The 18,988-nt window shown below is 42.6% G+C and overlaps 1 protein-coding gene across 7 annotated transcripts in view; it reads left to right on the top strand.

The window, feature by feature from the left end:
• Positions 1-18,988, top strand: part of MEGF11 (multiple EGF like domains 11) — a 193,223-nt gene that overhangs the window by 147,095 nt on the left and 27,140 nt on the right. For all 7 annotated transcript variants that reach the window (XR_006169805.1, XM_042823968.1, XM_042823963.1 and 4 more), the window contains exons 14-17: positions 10,121-10,267; positions 12,830-12,964; positions 16,145-16,273; positions 18,523-18,651. Coding sequence is in view for 6 of the 7 variants with exons in the window: in XM_042823968.1 (XP_042679902.1) it covers positions 10,121-10,267; positions 12,830-12,964; positions 16,145-16,273; positions 18,523-18,651 (540 nt within the window). In the remaining variant the exon portion in view is untranslated. The remainder of the gene's footprint in view (positions 1-10,120; positions 10,268-12,829; positions 12,965-16,144; positions 16,274-18,522; positions 18,652-18,988) is intronic.

Genomic DNA, 18,988 nt, shown 5'->3' on the forward strand with positions numbered 1-18,988 from the left:
CTCTTGTGTGGTGCAGGTGAAGTGAAACTTGTTCAAGCGTTGGCCAAATTCAGATCTGCAGCTGCTGATACAGTGCAGAGCTGACTTTTACTGCCCAGGAAGGGGATGTCAGATGCTGTAGCCTTGCAGTGAGGGAGATTTCCAGCTTTCACATGCTTAACATAGTGAATATAAATACTTCCCTTGAAATCAAAAGAAGATTTGTACGTGTCTATCACTAGGTTAAAGAGGAGAAGTGTAGCCCCCAGCAGGATCAAGTCTTGACTGATGGGAGTGATTGCTTTCTAAAGATTAATAAGGGTCTCTCCACTCCAGATCTGCCATGCATTTTAGATAGATACTCCTTTTGTGCTTGCAGCTGTGTGTATGTGTGCACACATACCTTAAAGCTACCAGTCATTTGCAGGAGAGGTGCTATTTTGTGTACATTCAGGTTAAAATGAAGATGCTTGAAAACGGAGTGCTTCAGTGCTAATTGCATTTGGTTAATTAGAGATCTCACACACTCTAAATCCTCAGAGAGGGTGGAAGTGCAGGAAAGCTGCATGGCAGAGCATTTCCTGGGAGTCCTTTGAAGCAAACAGGTAGCAGGGAGGCAGGCGTGAGTCTGGTCTCAGTGCTTTCCAGAGTGCTCAGTAGCAGCAGTAGGGTCATAAATCTCAACCAGGCTCCTCTTACTTAAACAGCTAGTGGCTGGCAGTGGATTGATCATAGGATCATAGAATCACAGCATGATTGGGTTGGAAGAGACCCCTCACCCCCCCAGCTCAGGGGGATGCCCAGGTCCCATCCATGGCCTCAGGCACCACAGGGATGGGACACCCACAGCTCTGGGCAGCAGTGCCAGCACCTGACCACCTCTGAGTGAAGACTTTCCCATGACATCTGATCTGATCCTTACCACAAATGGCATTCTGATGGATTCCAAAACCAATTCACACTGTGTAGCTTTGTGCTGGTTCACGCCGTACCACCTCCCATGTCTCAATCCGTCACACGTTACAGAAGGGAAAGCCTCAGGCCTGGCTAATGCTCACAGCAAGCTCATTTCTTCCCTGAAATAAGTCGATGTGCTTCAAGTTAATTGTGGCAGCATGTGTTTTGTTAACCTTTGAGATATTAGAGTGGGATTAAGTCGGAAGCAGTCTGCGGGGGGATATGTTCTGCTCCCGTAAATGTTGGGGTCACTTAAAAACCTGTTTATCTCAATTCCTTTAATCTGTGATGCTGTCTTATCTGAGCCTGGGTTGTGTCTTTCCTGTTTCGTATCGCTGTCTGGTTTCTGTGGAGAGCTGTCATCCTGATGCTATCTCAGTTATCCCACTGAACTGCTGAGCTGATGCTTTTCTGATCACCCAACACCTAAGTTTATTCAGGAGGGGTCAGCATCCCCAGAATGCGTGGGGAAATGTGGCAATGTTGTAGGTGTGGGATGGAAGGTAAAGAAGTGTGCATCCCATTGTAAATTATAAAGGAACTCCTCATGGGTTTCCCTTAATTGATCTGGATGGTATGAACATTAAATACGGTGGCAGAGGAAGATCCATCGCGTTACCATGTCGGTATTTTCCCCTTCAGGCTTCGCTCTTGTCTCCTAAGAGCAGCTGCAACATACACAAAAGGGGAATATATCTTTCGCTGTCCTTTACATCTTCGATAACCTCCATACTTTGCCAACAACATAAACCCTAATTGTCTGTTATCGTGTCCAGGAGCACTGCACAGTGGCTGTGGTAAGCTCAGGTTGTAGGGATTTGCACCTACGATTGTACGAGGGGGCTTATGGGGTCAGGAGCGTCAGCTGGTCACAGATAAGGGGAGCTCTGAGGAATGAGCCTCTGCATTTGCAGGCTGCAAGTGACATCTGCGCTGTCACTCAAACACAGAAACATGTTTCTTCCCTCCTGTGGACACATTAATTCAGTAAAACTGATAAGGCTTTACTCAAGGGAAGGCCTTTTTGAATTTTAAAGGAACAGTGACCACTTTGACGGTGAGCTCTAAAGTATTTTTAACTTCACTTTTTCTGAGTTCTCTGCATGAAGGTGATCTTTCAAGACCAAAAAAAAAAAACCTTCTATGTAGTTTCCCATAAAATACATTTTGTTTATATTAATTTGACTTTTCCAGCAGTATTTAGTGTACAGTTTTAAAGCCGGATCCTGTCCCCAGCTGAACTAGTTTGAAGCCAAAATAATTCCGTTGCCATTAATAGATCTCCAAGCACACACTCCTATAATTGGTAGCTGAGTTTTCTGCACGCCTTTAAAACCAGAGAAAATTGAGGACCGATTTTGATGTACCTACGGGTTCACAGCAGAGCAGATCTGCAGTGTGTTCCAATCCGTAATGCTGGGGGTTGGCTCTGTCGTGCTTTTCAGTCGTGCTCTCTCACGCTCCCTTGGTTTGTAATACCAAGCCTAAAATACCAGAATGGAGCAATAGTAATTTCCTATTAAACATGCATTTTCTAGATGTCTAATCCCATTATCTAAACCATATTTTGCACTTATCACTTTTGGCAGTCTTATCCCAGATTTTTAAATTAATAATTTATTTCTGTGATTATTCTGTATCCTTACATTAGCTTTAAACAGGCAGAAAAAGCTAGAAATGTTAAGAGTCAGTCTAAAATGATGCAGTTTAGTCTCTCATCTGGCAGCTTAGTCTCTCCTCTGGCCTCAGCTTTGAAAAGTGAAAATCTTTTCCATATGAAAAGGTGTGCTTACTCTCTGGGTTTGACAAGTGTCCTTTAGCCTATGAATGTAACATAAGCTTATTAGAAATTAGCTTTAATTTTTCATTGACTTAATTTCAAGTGAGTTGATAAGATTTTAATGTCAGGCTGTGCTTAAAAATTCTCTCTTTGACAGGAACCTTTAAGTATGGCTCCTGCTGATAGAGGGCTAATTTTCAAAAATATGAATTATGAAGTTCTATCAAAGACATCGTGGATGCCCTGACATAAATTATGTCAGCGCCTTCCTTGGCAGGCATCTAGGAGGCTCCAGATTCTCATCTAAGGGGGGTTTGGTTGTGTTTGTCCTGCGCCAGTTTTAGTACATATTTCACCTTCCATGAAATCAGTTGGATTTTTGCCACTCATTCAGTGGGAGTTGGATCAGACCCTTACACTATAATTAGAACCTGCAGCAGGCCTACTGCTAAACATAAGCATGCATGCAAATGATAAGCGGCATTAGTCTTAGAAATACAGAAGAGATGCAAGTTCATTTAGCTTTGTGTTTATTTTTGGTTTTGTTTTCACTTCTGAAAGGACAGCTTTTAAATTTATACTAGAAGATAGAGCTTGGGTGACATCCGGGGTTGAACTGATTTAACAGGTTCTGAAAAATGAAGTTTGATGCTGGAGATGTTCGGCTGTTTTCCATGCTAATACGGAGGCATTCTATATATAAGCTTGGCTGTGTGTACAATGCATTCACCTATAAATAAATGTGGGCGAGAAGCAGAGAAAAAATTATTTGCGAGTATTTCAGCAGACTAAATAGTGGATGCTGGCATGCAGTCTGCGAAGGAAGAAAAAGGAGAGATCATTCAATAAACAGCCAAGAAGCTGAAATGCTGTGTACAGATGCTCCCGGTGAAAAGTGTTTGCAGTGATAAAAGTGAATCTCTTCCTTCTCCTACACAAGGGAGAAAAAGTGGACTTTCATGCAATGATGTTAAGCACAGAAGCCTTGCACACGTCCAGTTGTACAACAGCTCTTGCTAAACTGTGTTCCCACCTCCTGGCCTGGGGATTGAACCTTTACAAGGCAGCAAATACATTTTCTTCCCACTTCCAGATTGCTCCCTCCTGATCGCTTGCTCTTGGCCTGCTTGCATCTTCCCCAGGTTCCTGCTCCTCCCTGGCCTGATATCATGGCCAGTGTTTGAGAAGCAAAAATTAGGAAGGACATGTGCTAGAGGTGAAGGCAGCCAGGGTGGGGGTTGCCTCCTGTCAGTGCTTTTCCTCCAATATCCTTTCTGTTCCTGGCAGCTCTTCTTCCTGCAGCAGTGCACCCAGGAGAGTATCTTGTAGCAAAGGAAACTGGATGATCCTTAATTTTAGCAAACATTTTGACTTACTCCATTTCTTATGAGGTAGGTTCTTGCCTCAAAAGCTTTTATTGCATAAATTCCCTGAGTTAGGTGATTCATATCTGGAGTTTTCTCTAGATAATTAAAAACAGGGGTAGGATTAGTGCTCCACAGAGGTGCATTAGACTGCAAGTATATTACTTTCAGAAAAACACTTACATTAATGGGTGCATAAATCGCCTATGCAATGATGAGAAAAGAGACAATTCAGAATATTTCACCGGCTGCATGGAAGGGCTTATTCTTCATTATTTAGGGCCACATTGTGGAGCTTTCATTTAGACTGATGGGTGTCTCACATAGGAGCTGCCCCATTGAAGCCCACTGGTGAGCAATGCTTAGCATGGCTGAAAGGTTTCTGCAGCACAGGCCTGGAAGAACTTCTACAGTTAGAAGAGTATTTTGGAAACAGCACAGAAGTTTGTAGATAATGCGGCTGCTGTTACTGCTGTTGAATAGTTTTGCTATAAAAAACAAAAATAGCTTATTTGCTGACTGGATGAGCAGCCATCAATTCTTAATGTTTCCATTTAATTTTATGGGAGATCCCTTTATGTTTTCTTCTATCTGCTGCCCTCCCCAAACCGATTTTCTAGTTCTTCGTCATCCTTAAAAGCTGAGTTATCAAGAATTGTGCTGCCAGGTTTGCCTCAGGTAGGAATAAACATTATAATGCAAAAGATGATAGAAGAGCATGAAGGGTTCTTTACGAGCTCGTGTTCGGATGCTATCATAACACCTCCTTAACAACTGATCCAGAGCTAATAAGACAGCTTTATTCTTATGTTCTTATCGAATTTTCTTTTACCTTTTATAGACTGAAGCAGCAAAGTATTCACTTAGGAAAGCATGCTGATCTAATCTCAAACACAATGCTGATTTAAGTAGAATTTATAGATGAAACATAAACGTAACAGCAGTAAGGACTGTGGAAAGAGAAGAGAATGAGGTTAAACAAAAGGTGAACATATAAATACAGAAATCACTATCAGAAATAAATGTACAAATTAGGAGACCAAAGCAAGACTTCCAGGGGACCTCTGTGTGGCACAGCCACCAAAGGATGTCTGCAGAAGGGACAGACCTTTCTGATGGACAGAGGAGGGACTGCATGAAGGAGCAGCCCATTCTGGAGATCCCAGTCAGGATATATTCCCATACCCCTTTCAGTGCCATCGGGTGCTTGCTGCCCTGCTTCCAGCCTCATTAAAATAGCCTTGCCATCATGATCACCTTTCTAATTGCCAAGCTATTTTCTGTTATTGAAGCAGTGTTGCTGCAGTTGAGGTTGTGCCCCTAATTGCTGTGTTGACCACCAGTAAGTTCAGCATTCCCAATCAAAGCCAGTGTGATAAACCAAACTTCAGGCCTCACAGCACTGCCAAAATCCAGTGCCTGTTTGTGCATAAAATCCACTCTTTCCAGAGCTATTCAAATGCCAGAGATAAGAGATTATTATGACTTCATGTCATGTTGAAAGACAGGTGGAGGAGAGCACAATGTTTGTGTTGGATTCAAATGTCTGCTGAGATCATTCCTGTCATGCTAATTGATGCTGCATCTGTCTTTAGATTGCCATTACTGGGGAGAGGAAAAAAAAAAAAAAGCAGAAGATCTTATTCAGAGAAGTAATTACAGTTGTACACTGGTAGATAGAAAGTACATGGGGGGATGGGACCGACATTCTGTAATTTATCACGTTCCTCCATCCCTGAAAAACTCTGTGATGCTGGGCAGTGCAGCAGTCCTGCTGCAGGAACTGCTGCCATGGGAATTGCTGTGGTCAAACGTGGGGCACAGGTTCTCATTTGTTCCTTCCAATTTTGTTCTTCTATTGTGTTTGGAGCATTAGTTTCCAACTATCCAGAGACGAGGCAGACAAACAATAGCAGGCTTTATTAAGAGCCAGGGAGGTAATCCCCAAGCTTGAGAGCAATTGCACGCGTAAGCTGGAGGGGGAAGAAAGGGAATTCTGCTCTGTCTGCCTTTCCAAAAATTCACCTTCTGAAGTCCTTCAGTGTGATATAGTTACAGGCAGTACTAAATCTGCATTACTTTGACAAACTTTCATTGAAGCCATTGAGGATTATTAATGGAAGCAGTATACTAAGCCTCTCTACAGCAGATGCTGTATATCCCAGTGGTTTGGCTGTGGGCTTTTTTTTTTTTCCTTGTTCTCACTTTTCTTCGTGGTGGTTGTGTGGATGCTAGCTTTGATGCTTTCATAGGTATGTTTTAATACAGAGAGCCAGTCAGGATGCCATCTTCCTCTTTGCATTTCAGGTGGAATATTAGGAAAAATTTGTTTTCAGAGTAGTAAGGCATTGGAACAGGGAAAGTGGTGGAGTCACTGTCCCTTGGAGTTGTCCAAGGGCCATGGAGATGTGACACTGGGGGACATGGTGGGTGGGCATGGTGGGGATGGGCTGGGGTTGGACTTGGGGATCTCTTCTCCAACCTCATTGATTCTGTGATCACCGCACAAGCCACCTGTGGTGCCCATCCCTGCACCAAAGATATTCCCAATCCGAGGCAGCAGTGGTTTGGCCACTGCTGGCCAATTTATTTGGTAACAAATTATCCTGAAATAGCTTTAGGCACAGACAGTGTGGAACTGCTCTCCCGTGTGGTTATTCCTTAACAGAGTGCAGTTGTGATTGCTGTGGTGGGTGAAGGTTGTGTTTTTCACAGCATACGCAAGAGCAATTCAGGCACTTAGTACAATTTTCTTGCCCATTGTGTGCAAAGTTAGAAGGTGTGGGCAGGTGGGAGTAAATTCTGTGAATAGAGCAGTTGAAAGGATAGACCTGGAAATCCTGCTTGAGAGTGTCTGCAGTACCCCAAGTCCACCCTGGGGTGGGGGGATCGTGGCTGCTGTTTCCAGGCTGGATTCAAAGCCTCAGCGGATCCAGCTCTTGCCTTGGCTCTGGCTTACTGCATGGTGCCCATTGCCCCCATGTAGGGTGAATAACTATGATTTTTATGTAAGTTAAGTGATTTTCACTTACATTTCACTCCCAGAACATTGTTTAAGAAGGTCTTGGAAGCATAATTTCATGCTAGTGTCTGCAATTGTGAACCACAGCCTCAGGCGGTGAGAGAATTTCTTGGTATCTAGGCAATAGAGTTTATGTATAGAACTGCTTCTTGCAGCTTTGGGGGCTTATTCTTCTGCAAGTTGTCTTTCTAATCTCTACATCATGCTTTTGAAACAAGGAATTTGTTCGTAAGTTAGGAATCTGCATATGTGACGTGAGATAAAGACGAGATGTGTCAACTTCAGCATTTTTTATATTTCTGGAAATTGAAAACTAATTGCTTATCAGAAATGTTCATCAGCAAGTTTCCAAGCAAAGGTGAAAGTTTTATGTTCAGAAAGCTTGCTGCTTCGCTGCCTCCGATTGTTCAGTAGTTAGGGAGGAACAGACTCCTCCTTCATCTGCTGCCAAGTCTGGGAATTGTAAAATTAAGGGGCTTTTTTTTTAGCACAGCTCCGTAAGACACGCATGTCCAGATGCAATTTTAACTTCTCGTTTGCATTTGCAATTCAATGCATGTAGGAGCCTCCAAAAATGAAGTCTTCCACGAGAATTAACTTGGAGTAATATAAAGTAATAAAATTGATTGCGGCCCCTTCTCGGTTGTCTTCTGAAAATTATTAAACAAATACAATCTGTAATGGGTATCAGCATCTTCTAGAAGGTTTCCTTTCCCCTCCCTTTACATTTTGTTACAACAATCAGCTCCACAATGACTCATTGCCTTCGTTAGGAGCGGGAAGACATCCCTCATTATTCATTACTAAAGGAAGGACTTTGCTGCTGCAAGGGACAGCCACGGCATCCTAATTCAGCTACCTTACCAGAGAAAGGAGTCAATGTCATTCTTCCCCAAACTTTGCTGAAAGAGACAGGAAATAATGCTACTTAATTGTCTCCATTTATAAATAGCTCATTCACAATAAGAGAGCTGCATTTTTAATACTGCAGTCAGGAGGAAAAGAGGCACATTTTCCCACTTTGCGTCTGAATTTCGTTTCTGGGAGCTTGCGATCAGCCTTTAGAAGCTATGAATGATCATACAAAGATGCACAAGTATGAAATGCATTTATTTACTTACAATTTACCGTATTAATTTTTAATTACAGAGCACTGCAGATGTATTACGTATTACACAGCATTTACTGTTCACATAATGCAGGGATTTCCTAGGGAGTAGGGAGGGCTGTGCTAAAGCTGCTGGTTTTCTTGGTTTTACTAATACAGATGTTCTTCCTCTCTTTTTGTTCTCCTTTTTTTCAGTTATCTTTTCTTAAATATTAAGTGATTGAGCTTGTATTATTTTTTTATTGTCTTTTAATGTGGTTTTTATTAAGCTTTATAACACAGACCATGCTTCTTTTTTAAATAAAACTATGACCACGTATTACTAGAAACCGCATTTCCAACTGCATTTTTGCCAGACTTGTTTAGATTTTCTAGGAAGGGACATTATAATTGTGTGATTAATCTTCAGAAAGGGGAAATTTTGGCTCTGCAGTATTTCTTACTGTATTAACTTCAGAGATTTATAAAACCAACTTGAAACTGCACTGTAAGTGTGTTTATAATGACTTTTAGCTGATTTAATAATCCTCAAAGTTTGGTGACCATACAGATCGCAGCTTCACAAACGCAGTCCATTACCTGTAGCATCCAGATGAAGTTATCAGAGGTGTAGGAAATGACTTGGGATTGTGTTTCTCCTTAGCCATGCACTAATCCAGCCTCTGGCTGGGGCTCTCAGGGTCCTTGCCTGCATTTATCCCATTATGCAGCAGGGACATGTGCATGGATGATAAAGAACATCTTCGTGTTGCAAGTCGAGCCAGGGCATGTGTATGCCATCAAATCTTGGTGGAGCAGTCGTAAAGCACCCGGTGTGCTAATGTTGTTAGGAACATTTTCAAGCCAGTCTGTGATTCATTTTTTCTGTCGTTATCAGTAACTCAGTGTGCTGCTGCTAACGCCACTCCCTGCAGCTGCACTGCTTTATGTCTCTTTTAGCTCACGATCCTCCAAAATTTTTTCTATCCAAGGAGCCCTTGATGATGCAGATAGCGCTGCTAATTGCAGGTTTGGTGATGCCTTATCCCAGAGGAGTAAGAGTCTCTTGAGCAAGTGGCAATGCGCTGGATCAAATCCTGAGCTTACATCCATGTGACAAGCCACGGCGTAGGGCTGTTTTTAAAAGTCACCAGTTTAAACAAAAACCAGCTGAAACGACGCCAACAGCCTTATGTTAAGCTTTCTGGCTTTTTGCTTCCTTCAGTGTTTCCAAGCTTTGCTTTTCATAATGATAAATATCAAACAACAACCCTGGGAGTCACTGGGAGCTAGATTGGCAGGTCTCAGCCTCCATTTAACATGCAGATGATCAGTCTATGGCACATATGGCCGCTTGCTAGATCAGAGCTCGGTTCATTAACACAGAACTCAGAGAGCTCTGGGTAGATGTGGAGTAAGTGCATAATAACCCTGAGCACTGTGCCGTGAGCCAGGAAGTGAGCAATGTGCAGCACAGAACTGAATTTGCACATGTTCAAGAAACCAAATACTAGACTTTTTTTTTTTTTCTTTTTTCTTTTTTCTTTTTTTCAGAACCTCGAATTTTTCTTCCCAGTCTTCCAGTTCACAACAGTTAAGTAATCAGATTTCAATCAACTGCATATTTCCAGGCCAATTATTTGAGATTCTTTGTGACTTTAAAGCAGTTCCTGACCTTCATCTCTCAGACGACATGCAGAGCTTCCTTAAACGATGCTAAGGATTGCACAGGAACTCACTGACACCTACAGAACTCACCTCTTTGGCATTTTCTTACTTCTCACTTTATGAAGCAGATAAAAGAATAGCGATTTCTTTTTCCAGACTCGCTTGTTTGCTCTGTGATGTACTGCAAGGTGTCAATCCACCCAAACGTTTCCTTGAGCAGAGCAAGCTGTGTGAAACCTAATGAGTGCCGTTGTGTTCTTCAGGCATCCACTGTGACAACATGTGCACCCAGGGCCGCTGGGGACCGAACTGCTCCATCTCCTGTAGCTGTGAGAATGGTGGATCCTGCTCTCCGGAGGACGGCACCTGTGACTGTGCACCTGGCTACAGAGGACCCCTGTGCCAAAGAAGTAAGATTTCCCCTGGATGTGCTGACAGAAGCAAAGCAGATAGAATGTTATCTATGGTACCAGACAAAGCCATGGGTTTCTGAGTGGCGTGAGCTGATGGCTTAGCCCAAAAATGCTTTTTGGCCAAGAAGACAAGGCTCTGCTGGGTAGAGAGTTGCCTTCTGTTTCTTCTGGCCTTCCACAGTACCAAGAGGACACATGTGGCTTAAGAGTATCACAGAACCGTAGAACTGTAGAATCACTGAGGTTGGAAAAGACCAGTAAGATCAGCCAGTCCAGCCCATCACCACCATCACTAAGCCATGTCCTTCAAAAAGGAGTGACACCTTCTCATGACAAACTTGGCAAGACGTGGGTAGAATCAAGCTTCTATAGATATGCACTAGAAGCTGTAGGATACCTGCTAAGCAGAGTCAGCTACAGCCCATCACATAATGACAAGTAGATGAGTGTTGGCTATCAAAATAACAAGGCGACGTTTTCTTGCATGCCAGAAAAAGAAACACGGCAGCCAGAAATATCTCTCGTCTGATGCTCTGCTGCTACATATTAAAATGTGTCAAGGAGATAAAAATCCTCTCATTTACTTTACCTGGAAAGCTGTATTTGCCCCTGAGGGACCCGTGTTCACTGATCCAAACTGACGCAACCTTCTTCCTATGTAAACAAGAAATGGGTCTCTCTCCCTTTTTCCATCAGCCCTTGTTCTTCCCGTAAGATATGCTCCATGCCCACTTCATATATCCCTCCTGATTTCACTGGTTACACTTGACACTAGCGCACACTCATCTCTAGAAATAATTTGTAGCTGACAGTTTTTATTTAAAGCCATTATAACAATGACCTCTAGCACTGCTGTAGTTAATAGCCTATAAGCATTTCCATTATAAACCCCAATTTCCAGGTGCTTCAGCACGTCTATATAACTGTAAAACCTCTCTCTAAGGCTGAAATGTGGTACCCAGAGCTTCTGGGAATTGGGGAAGAAATTGTTTTACAAATTTGAAACCCTAAGAGTGCAAAACGTCCAGAAGTTAATAGTTTCTGGCCTTTCTGAGATGAAAAAAAAGCCTGCTTAGTTTTATCAGCTCATGGCACACAGGCTACAAGAGGCAAACCACGTCCCCAGCTTGAAACTCCCATAATCAGGCTGCTCTCTGAAGACATTTGCTGAAAAACTAATGGGCAGAAGTTCTCCATCCCTCTGGGGTGACAGCAGAGGGCTTCTCTGGATGCTTGTGCTCTCTGTATTGCTGAAATGCCCCTCTGTAGGTGCACAGCCAGGGAGTTCAGCTAGCTTTTCTGCAGGAATCGAGTTCAAGACTACCTGCATCTCAGCTAAGTTTTCTTTCAGAATCATTCCCATTTCCCTCTTGGAAAGTGATTTAGAAGCAGAATTTAGTACATGGCAGCACTGTAGACAATACCCCTCCGGGTAGTTCTGTCTGTGCAATCAGCATTGCGGGAGACACCGGGATGCTTTATCGGTCTTAGGCCTGCAGAAATGTCTCCAGGAATGATCCAGGTTGTTTTATAGCAAGTGCATCATCAACAAACCTGTCAGCTGAGTTCCAGCTGGAAATGTGCAGCGGTGTAAGAACCTGACACCTGCTGTGAGCATACGGACCGAGAGGGAAATTCTCATTTGGTGAAAAAATAGAGCGGACGTGATACAGTAACCACTGAGACAGAGCTCCGTGATGGAGAATCGTGGGAGTGAAAAACACATGAAGTCACTTGTACTGCTAATGAAACTCCATGGAGGTTTTTGTTCTTATCTGTAGCAGTGAACGTTTGGACAGTGGAGGGCTTTTTCAGTCTGCATGTGCTTACATGGAACAGTGCGTGTTTGTAAGAGACGTTGGGCCCCAGTCTTACTGGGGGCCCTGTCTTATGGACAGCTTCTACAGTAATTTCAATCCAAGTTCTAAGCACATAGTTCATGACAAGTTTGCTCAGCTAACCAGTGTGATTACTGATGCAAATTAGGTGCTCTTGTATGCTGTTCCCATAATTACCATTTTAGATTCTGTTCATCACTGACAGATGCTCCTGCAATGGCATGTATAAACTGAATGTCCTACACAAGCACAGGTCTTGCACCTAATCTGTTTAGAAATGAGCAATCAGCTTTTCAAATAGTTACTTAGAAGAAAGAATATTGAGATTTTCCCAATGCTCCTTTGATTTCTTAGCTTAATTTCCTAAGGAAATGGTAAGGTGGATTCCTATGCTTTGTGTATGTGTGAATGTTTCTCTTCCTGCCTATGTTAAAAGCTTTGGAAGATGTTTCCGGGTATTAACCATGTGTATCAGTGGGATATGGGGCATCAGATGTCTTACATTGCCATGTGTTGTGAACATCCTTAGCTGGAGATGGCCAGGGAGACTCAACATGAGATAATCCAACAGGCTTCCTATTTTATGCTGTTCATGGAACTCTGTGTTTTTAGAAATGAAGAAATGTTATTCACTTGAGATCAAGACAGAGAGAATTCTAAAGCTCTCAGCAGTGAGAAACCTTCTGAAAACCTGAGACAGCCTGTTTTGTTTTATCTTCAGTTTGCCCCCCTGGCTTCTATGGACACCACTGCAGCCAGCCGTGCCCTCAGTGCGTGCACAGCAGTGGTCCCTGTCACCACGTGTCCGGGCACTGCGACTGCTTGCCAGGATTCTTCGGCGCGCTCTGCAACCAAGGTATGGAGCCTGGGAACCCCACACCCCCACCTTTCCTAAGTCTCTGTGTCTGTGACTCTGTAGCAAGACTGATCACAATGCGTCTGCCTTTTTTTCTCTTGTTTCAGCAGTTCGGATCACAAGAAATTCTTTATTTCAGAGGCAAAATGCAAATAGGTACTTAGTCACCCTTTTGTAAATCTGATGTGATCCTGCTTTCATAAATAAAACAGGTCTGCCGCTCCGTGTTGAGATGAATATGGAATGAGACACCTGCTGTAAATACATCAGCCATCCAGTGGTTTCATTTTCCTTTCTGCTAAGCCCATCACAGCCTAAATGTTGATGACACTTTCACATGCTCTTTCAGCAGGAGCTCTGTTTCTTGAGGTGGATGCCAACTCAGGTACACCGACCCAAGGACTGAGTTAATGCCTCAGCGATATTAACAACACCTAGAGCGTGACTGTGGGAACAGCTGAAATCACAACACCCAAACGCAGGAGTAAGGAGACAGAAACATCAAGGGGCAGTGGAAAAGAGCTCATGTTCACAGGTTAAGCTTACCTCTGCTCTCCCTGTGCCCATCACTGCACTCTTTGCCTCTAGAAGGCAGTCCACTTCTACCCAAAAGCTCCGTGTTGAGTCTTATCCTAAAATCTTTCCAGTGTTCTGCAGAGCCTGAGTTGCTGCATACCTCTGGGGGTATTTTCTGCCTGCAGATTTAAAAGAGATAATTCCTAATGGCCGCTGCCCCTGTGAAGTCACCATCCCTGTAAAAATTGAACTGACACTTTCTAATGACCTGCTTTTGGGGAAGTTAGAAGTTGCAGACAGTACTTAGGCAAAGTCATTAAACAGATTAAATGTAACCATGTTTTCTTTTCCCAATGCCATATAGTCAACTAAACATTATACCAATTAATTTATTAAAATGAACATATTTCAGTGAATTTGTCCATTTTATATGAAAAGTTAACCAGATTTCAAAGCGTAAGCAGGGCTAATTATCCTCTTAAGAAAATTCTATTTTATTTTTGTTCAGATGTTCAGCACTTCTGGTTTTACTTTGAAATGTTGATCTACCCGGCAAATTAATTTTAAAATATTCATGTCCTAATTAAAATCAATTTGTGTTGCAGTTTGTCATAATGAATTAGCATGTAACTTTATTTTGTCGAAAGAAAAATGCTAATTAGTGTTTTCCATTAGAAAAACGTGAAACAAAGATTTCACTTCTGAATTTCCATCCCCTCGTGCTGTCCCTCTTCTGGCAGCAGGGATGCGACTCCAGAAGCAGCAGCACGTGCGTGCACGGAGCTTTGTAACCTCTGAAACTGCACAGGGTAACATGGTTGTACTACAGATTCAAAGCAGCACGCAACTAAGCAGCTGTTTTATGAATATATTTCCCAATCATGTAGCAAGATGGATTGATAACAACGTTATCGCTGCTAGAACAATGTTATCGCTGCTAGAGCACAGCTGACATCCTACGGGGAATTGCAGTCCCACTTCAGAGCCTTTATTGCTAATTAACATCTCTGGCTGTGTCGTACAATCAGATTGGTCCTGAGGAAGGCAGTGTTAGGCCTTACTCTGCAGCTTAGTTTGAAATGTTTGAAGCATTTTGAGAAGTGCTTGTATTTGGGTCTCACAACTTGACAAGGGAGTCCCGGTGTCAGACCAGGGCTGGGATACTTCACCTAATGAGAGCAGCCCCTGGGGCAGGATGGGCTTTGTAATCCCTCTGTGCTGCCACCCTGGAGGGCTGCATGCTATTTCATAGGACAAGGGGTGCTCACGTGGTAGGAACCCCTCTGCTGGCTCTCGCTGTGCCAGACTGAAGCATTTCTTTATCAAGTGTGACCTGTTGGCTTTGTCAGCGTCAGTGTTTGGATCACAAATCTTTTCCTGATTCATTAGCATTCTGCACTGCAGTGTAAATCAGCTCCTATTTTAAGTCGTTTGAGAACTATTTTTTGTATGTATAAAAAATCCGGGCTTCCTATAAGTGATGTTATCTATCTCCATCTTAAAGATGCAATAAAAATATTGCATTGAACTGCTCTGTATAGAGCACTGGAAGTGAATAATTGTATAGCACATATGAAAACCTGACAGATCTTTTTAGTTTCTGCTCTTTCTGTGATATGAGGCCTTTTCTTTCCTTCCTTCTCTTTGTGTCTGTGTATTGTTCATTGTGTCTTCATATTGTATTTAGTTTTATCTCTTTTCAGGTAGAGAACTGTTCTGTTTAGCACATCATTCGAAAGCCAATTTTATCCATTCCTACAGATAAGTCTGCAGCTGGACCACGCACTGTTGTTTTTGCACCACTCCTAGGGTTCTACCATAGTAAGAGTGGAAGGTGGCCTATTGTAAAAAAGCAAATGACTCACAGCTCAGGATTTCAATCTGCAGCTGATTTGCAATCAGGGTAGATTGAGGTCACCTGCAGAGACTGCATATGAGCAAGAGAGAGAGGCTGAAGTGGTAAACTGGTTGCATAATTTAGGGAGTGTCTTAATCACTTTTTTGACATTGCTGTTATTTGTAAGGATGGAAGTCCAGTTCCATTTGTTACACTCTTTGCAGAGATGGACGGCGTGTTTTATCTTGTTTTGAAAATACATCTGTTTTTGTCAGGGAACGCAGCCAATGAGAGCAGTGAAATTAAACATTTCATTCATTGCTGAGCAGAGCTTTCCATCAACTTTAATGGTAAAGATTTCCAATAATTCGGTGGGAGGCTGAAGATATACCTGTCTGTTAGTTTTATGTCACTGTGCACGGGCTGCGACATGATGATTCTGGAAGAAAAGCAGAGTTTCTTTTCTTCCAACTTCAGCAATTAGCTGTGGGCACCGACAGCTTTTTTCTCCTCTTCCTCCCCAATACCTGCTCCTTTCAGCGTCCTTCCATAATGATAATCTTCTGGCTGTATTAGATTCATTTTCTGGCAGGCAAATGGATTTCAAGATGACTTTTTCACACTGCTTTTATGCCTGGGAAATAAGCAAACACAGTGGATGTGAATGCTTTCTTCTGCCTTTTCCTTATTTCCATAAAAAATTTGCCCTCTTGTCTGCAGCAAATAAAAATGTCATAATTACTTTTCTCTCTAATTGCTAAATGTTGAATCCTGTGACTTCCTAATACTCACTATGAAGCCTTCATTAAACTCTTCTGTATTTCCAGTGTGTCCCAGTGGAAAATATGGGAAGAACTGTGCTGAGCTCTGCCAGTGCACCGAGAACGGGACGTGCAACCCCATCGATGGATCGTGCCAGTGTTTTCCAGGCTGGATAGGGAAGGACTGCTCCCAGAGTGAGCAAAGTGTTAATTCTCCATCTCTGCTCTGAATAACATGTTTTCCTGTTTAGTGTTTTCGGAAAGTTAAAGGCAGTTTCTAGGGAAATCCCTGAAGTATTACAGCAGCCACTGCCTTACTCTCTTTATAGCTTATTTCTTTTAATTAATCTAAGTTAGCTTTGGCTTGAATTAGTTTATATGCATTTGGAATTTGCAGAAGCAGTCACTGGCTTCTATTACAGGAAAGAGAGGTCACAAGCTCTTATCAGAAAAGAAAGCTCCACGCTCCCTTTTAATTTCTATCTGGATTCCCTTTTATTTATTTTTTGAAATCACTTTCTTTCATTTGTTAGATTAGAAATTATTAACCAGTAAATGTTTTCATGTATCAAGCCCACAGAACAGAGAAATTAGGCAACTGAAATGTAATTTAATTGTAAAAGTCAAAGTGGGCTTGGTGGGATGGAGGGTTTTATTCTCAAAAATTGCCCAGGTGGAAGATTGGCATTTGTTGATCCCAAAGTGTCATTTCCTGAGAGCATCCCTTAATTGAAGATAGATCACAGAGGGAAGCAATATCATGTCATTCAGAAATGTTACTTCATATTCAGGATACAACTAGCATATTAGACAGCATTCCAGAGTAAAATATATTAAACTTCAAGTGATAAAGTGGGATTTGGATAAAAACAGACGGCTGTAATTTTACTTTTATTGTGTATCTTCCACGAGCAGAATATTGCTGTCACTCAAAAGAAAAAAAAAAAAAAAAAAAGGAAAAAAAGACAGAAAGCTTCACAGATTCCTCATTATGTTTAGCCATGTAATTGAGAAATGACTGTTAGTTTCTGTTAACCTTGAGAAAGGATGAGATTTCTCCCTTAGGGAGGCAGGCCAGTTGAGTAGCAACAACTGCCAGTTTGGAGTCAGGAGGATGTGGGGATGGCTGCTTGGTGTTCTGGGCTGGCAGAGCAGGAGCCTGGTGCTTTTCTCAGTTACCTTCCTGCAAAGAAAGGGCAAACCTCCTGGCGCAGAGCTGGCCTCACACCCGGCTCCTGGGGTCCTGGCCTGCAGCTCCGGAGCCTGGCGCTGAGCTGTCAGCGATCCTCCTTTGCAGCAGCTAACCTGGGATGACCGAGAGACGGAGCCACAAAGGAGATAATTTTAGCTCTGGCTCCAGAGCCAGTTCTGGAGACGCACGCAGACCCACGGCTCTAAGTTACAAAGCCTTTTCAAAAGTATTTCTGGTTGCTTGTAGCACGAACGCTTTAGGCCAAATCCTGCTCAGCTGTACATTGTGTGAGTTCAGGGACCTTTTGTTTGATTTACGTCACGGCAGGTTTTTTGCTATTCATTCTGGCTTTGGCTGTGTGTGTCCTGTGCCAGAAACTTGCATTTATCGTCAGAATTGCAGCCAGTGGCAAGCGTGGAAATAGGCACCGTTTCTCTACTTTCAGGTTTCCTGGGAACCATGCCTTATTAATTCATGCCTTTAATAGGCAGCAGTGGAAAGTGCTTTTTAAAGCAAAAATATAGTTGTTATATTGAAGGGTTATCATCATTTTGGATCTTTTAGTGTGGCACTAATGACTGTAACTTACTGCATTCGGTTTTGGAGGGAGGCTTACAATAACTTTTGAAAATGTATTAATATTGTACTTGCAGAAATATATAACAGACCTGGAGGTTTTAATTTAATATTGGCCCCATCAACAAAAGCAATCTGATTTTGTGGATGGGAATTCATACTGAAAGAAGTTTTCTTTACATTTTTACATAATTTGAGCAGTGCTCTGCGCTTCAAATGAATGTGGTAATTTTAGCAGTTGATTGCATAGCACAAGTAAACCACGAATAGCTGTGCTTTATTATGCAAGAATTTCTGAATATCAAAAAGAAAATTAAATTACCTCCATATCTTATAAACCCTGTCTGAATTGTCTTCAGAAATAGTGCCAGTGAGGCAGGGAGCACTGCTGGAGCACTCAGCCCCATTGCAGGGTTACTCTGTGCTCACAGAGCAGACCTACATGGAGAAGAAATGCAGGTTTGGCAGCGTGGGTGAGGTTGTAGGCTTGCATTCTGGGTTTGCAGAACAGTTGTTGGCATGGGAGAACTGGTTGTGATGAGGGAATAGCTGCAGTGATGCCAAGTACCACGATGCGATGTTCTGCCTTTGCTGCTGTCCTGCAGGCTCTCCTTACCGTTGTTCCCCACAGCACTAAAGCCATATCACTGCTGATAAATGTTTCTTATTTTCATAGCTTGCCCCCCAGGTTTTTGGGGCATGGATTGCTTTCATTCATGCAACTGCCACAATGGAGCAATGTGCAGCCCTTATGATGGAGAATGCAGATGTACTCATGGCTGGACTGGGCTCTACTGCACACAGCGTAAGCCTTTCAGATGTGCTATTTTGTCAAGGAATCTGTCAAAGTGTGTGCTGCTACCTCGTGTCTCTTCCAAGTATTGCACTCTTGCTGCTATACCACCTGCTTCATGCTAGTGGATAACTTTTGTCACTCCAAGGAAAGTGTCCTGAAGCTTCTCAAGGTTTTTTAGGAAAATGTTTGAGATTTCTCATCTCTCCAGAGCAAAATTATCAGCACAAAAGGGGAGATCACGTTCCGGTGAACTTCTGAGAGGGCTCTTCCACTTGCAAGTAACCAACTGATCTCTGGCCTCTTACAGAGTTTCTTTCCAGCTGTCTTCTTTCGCTCCTTGAAAATG

Source organism: Centrocercus urophasianus, unplaced genomic scaffold (genome assembly GCF_019232065.1).
Source record: "Centrocercus urophasianus isolate 14NV4802_14NV808 unplaced genomic scaffold, USGS_Curo_1.0 seq_23, whole genome shotgun sequence".
Classification (NCBI taxonomy): domain Eukaryota; kingdom Metazoa; phylum Chordata; class Aves; order Galliformes; family Phasianidae; genus Centrocercus; species Centrocercus urophasianus.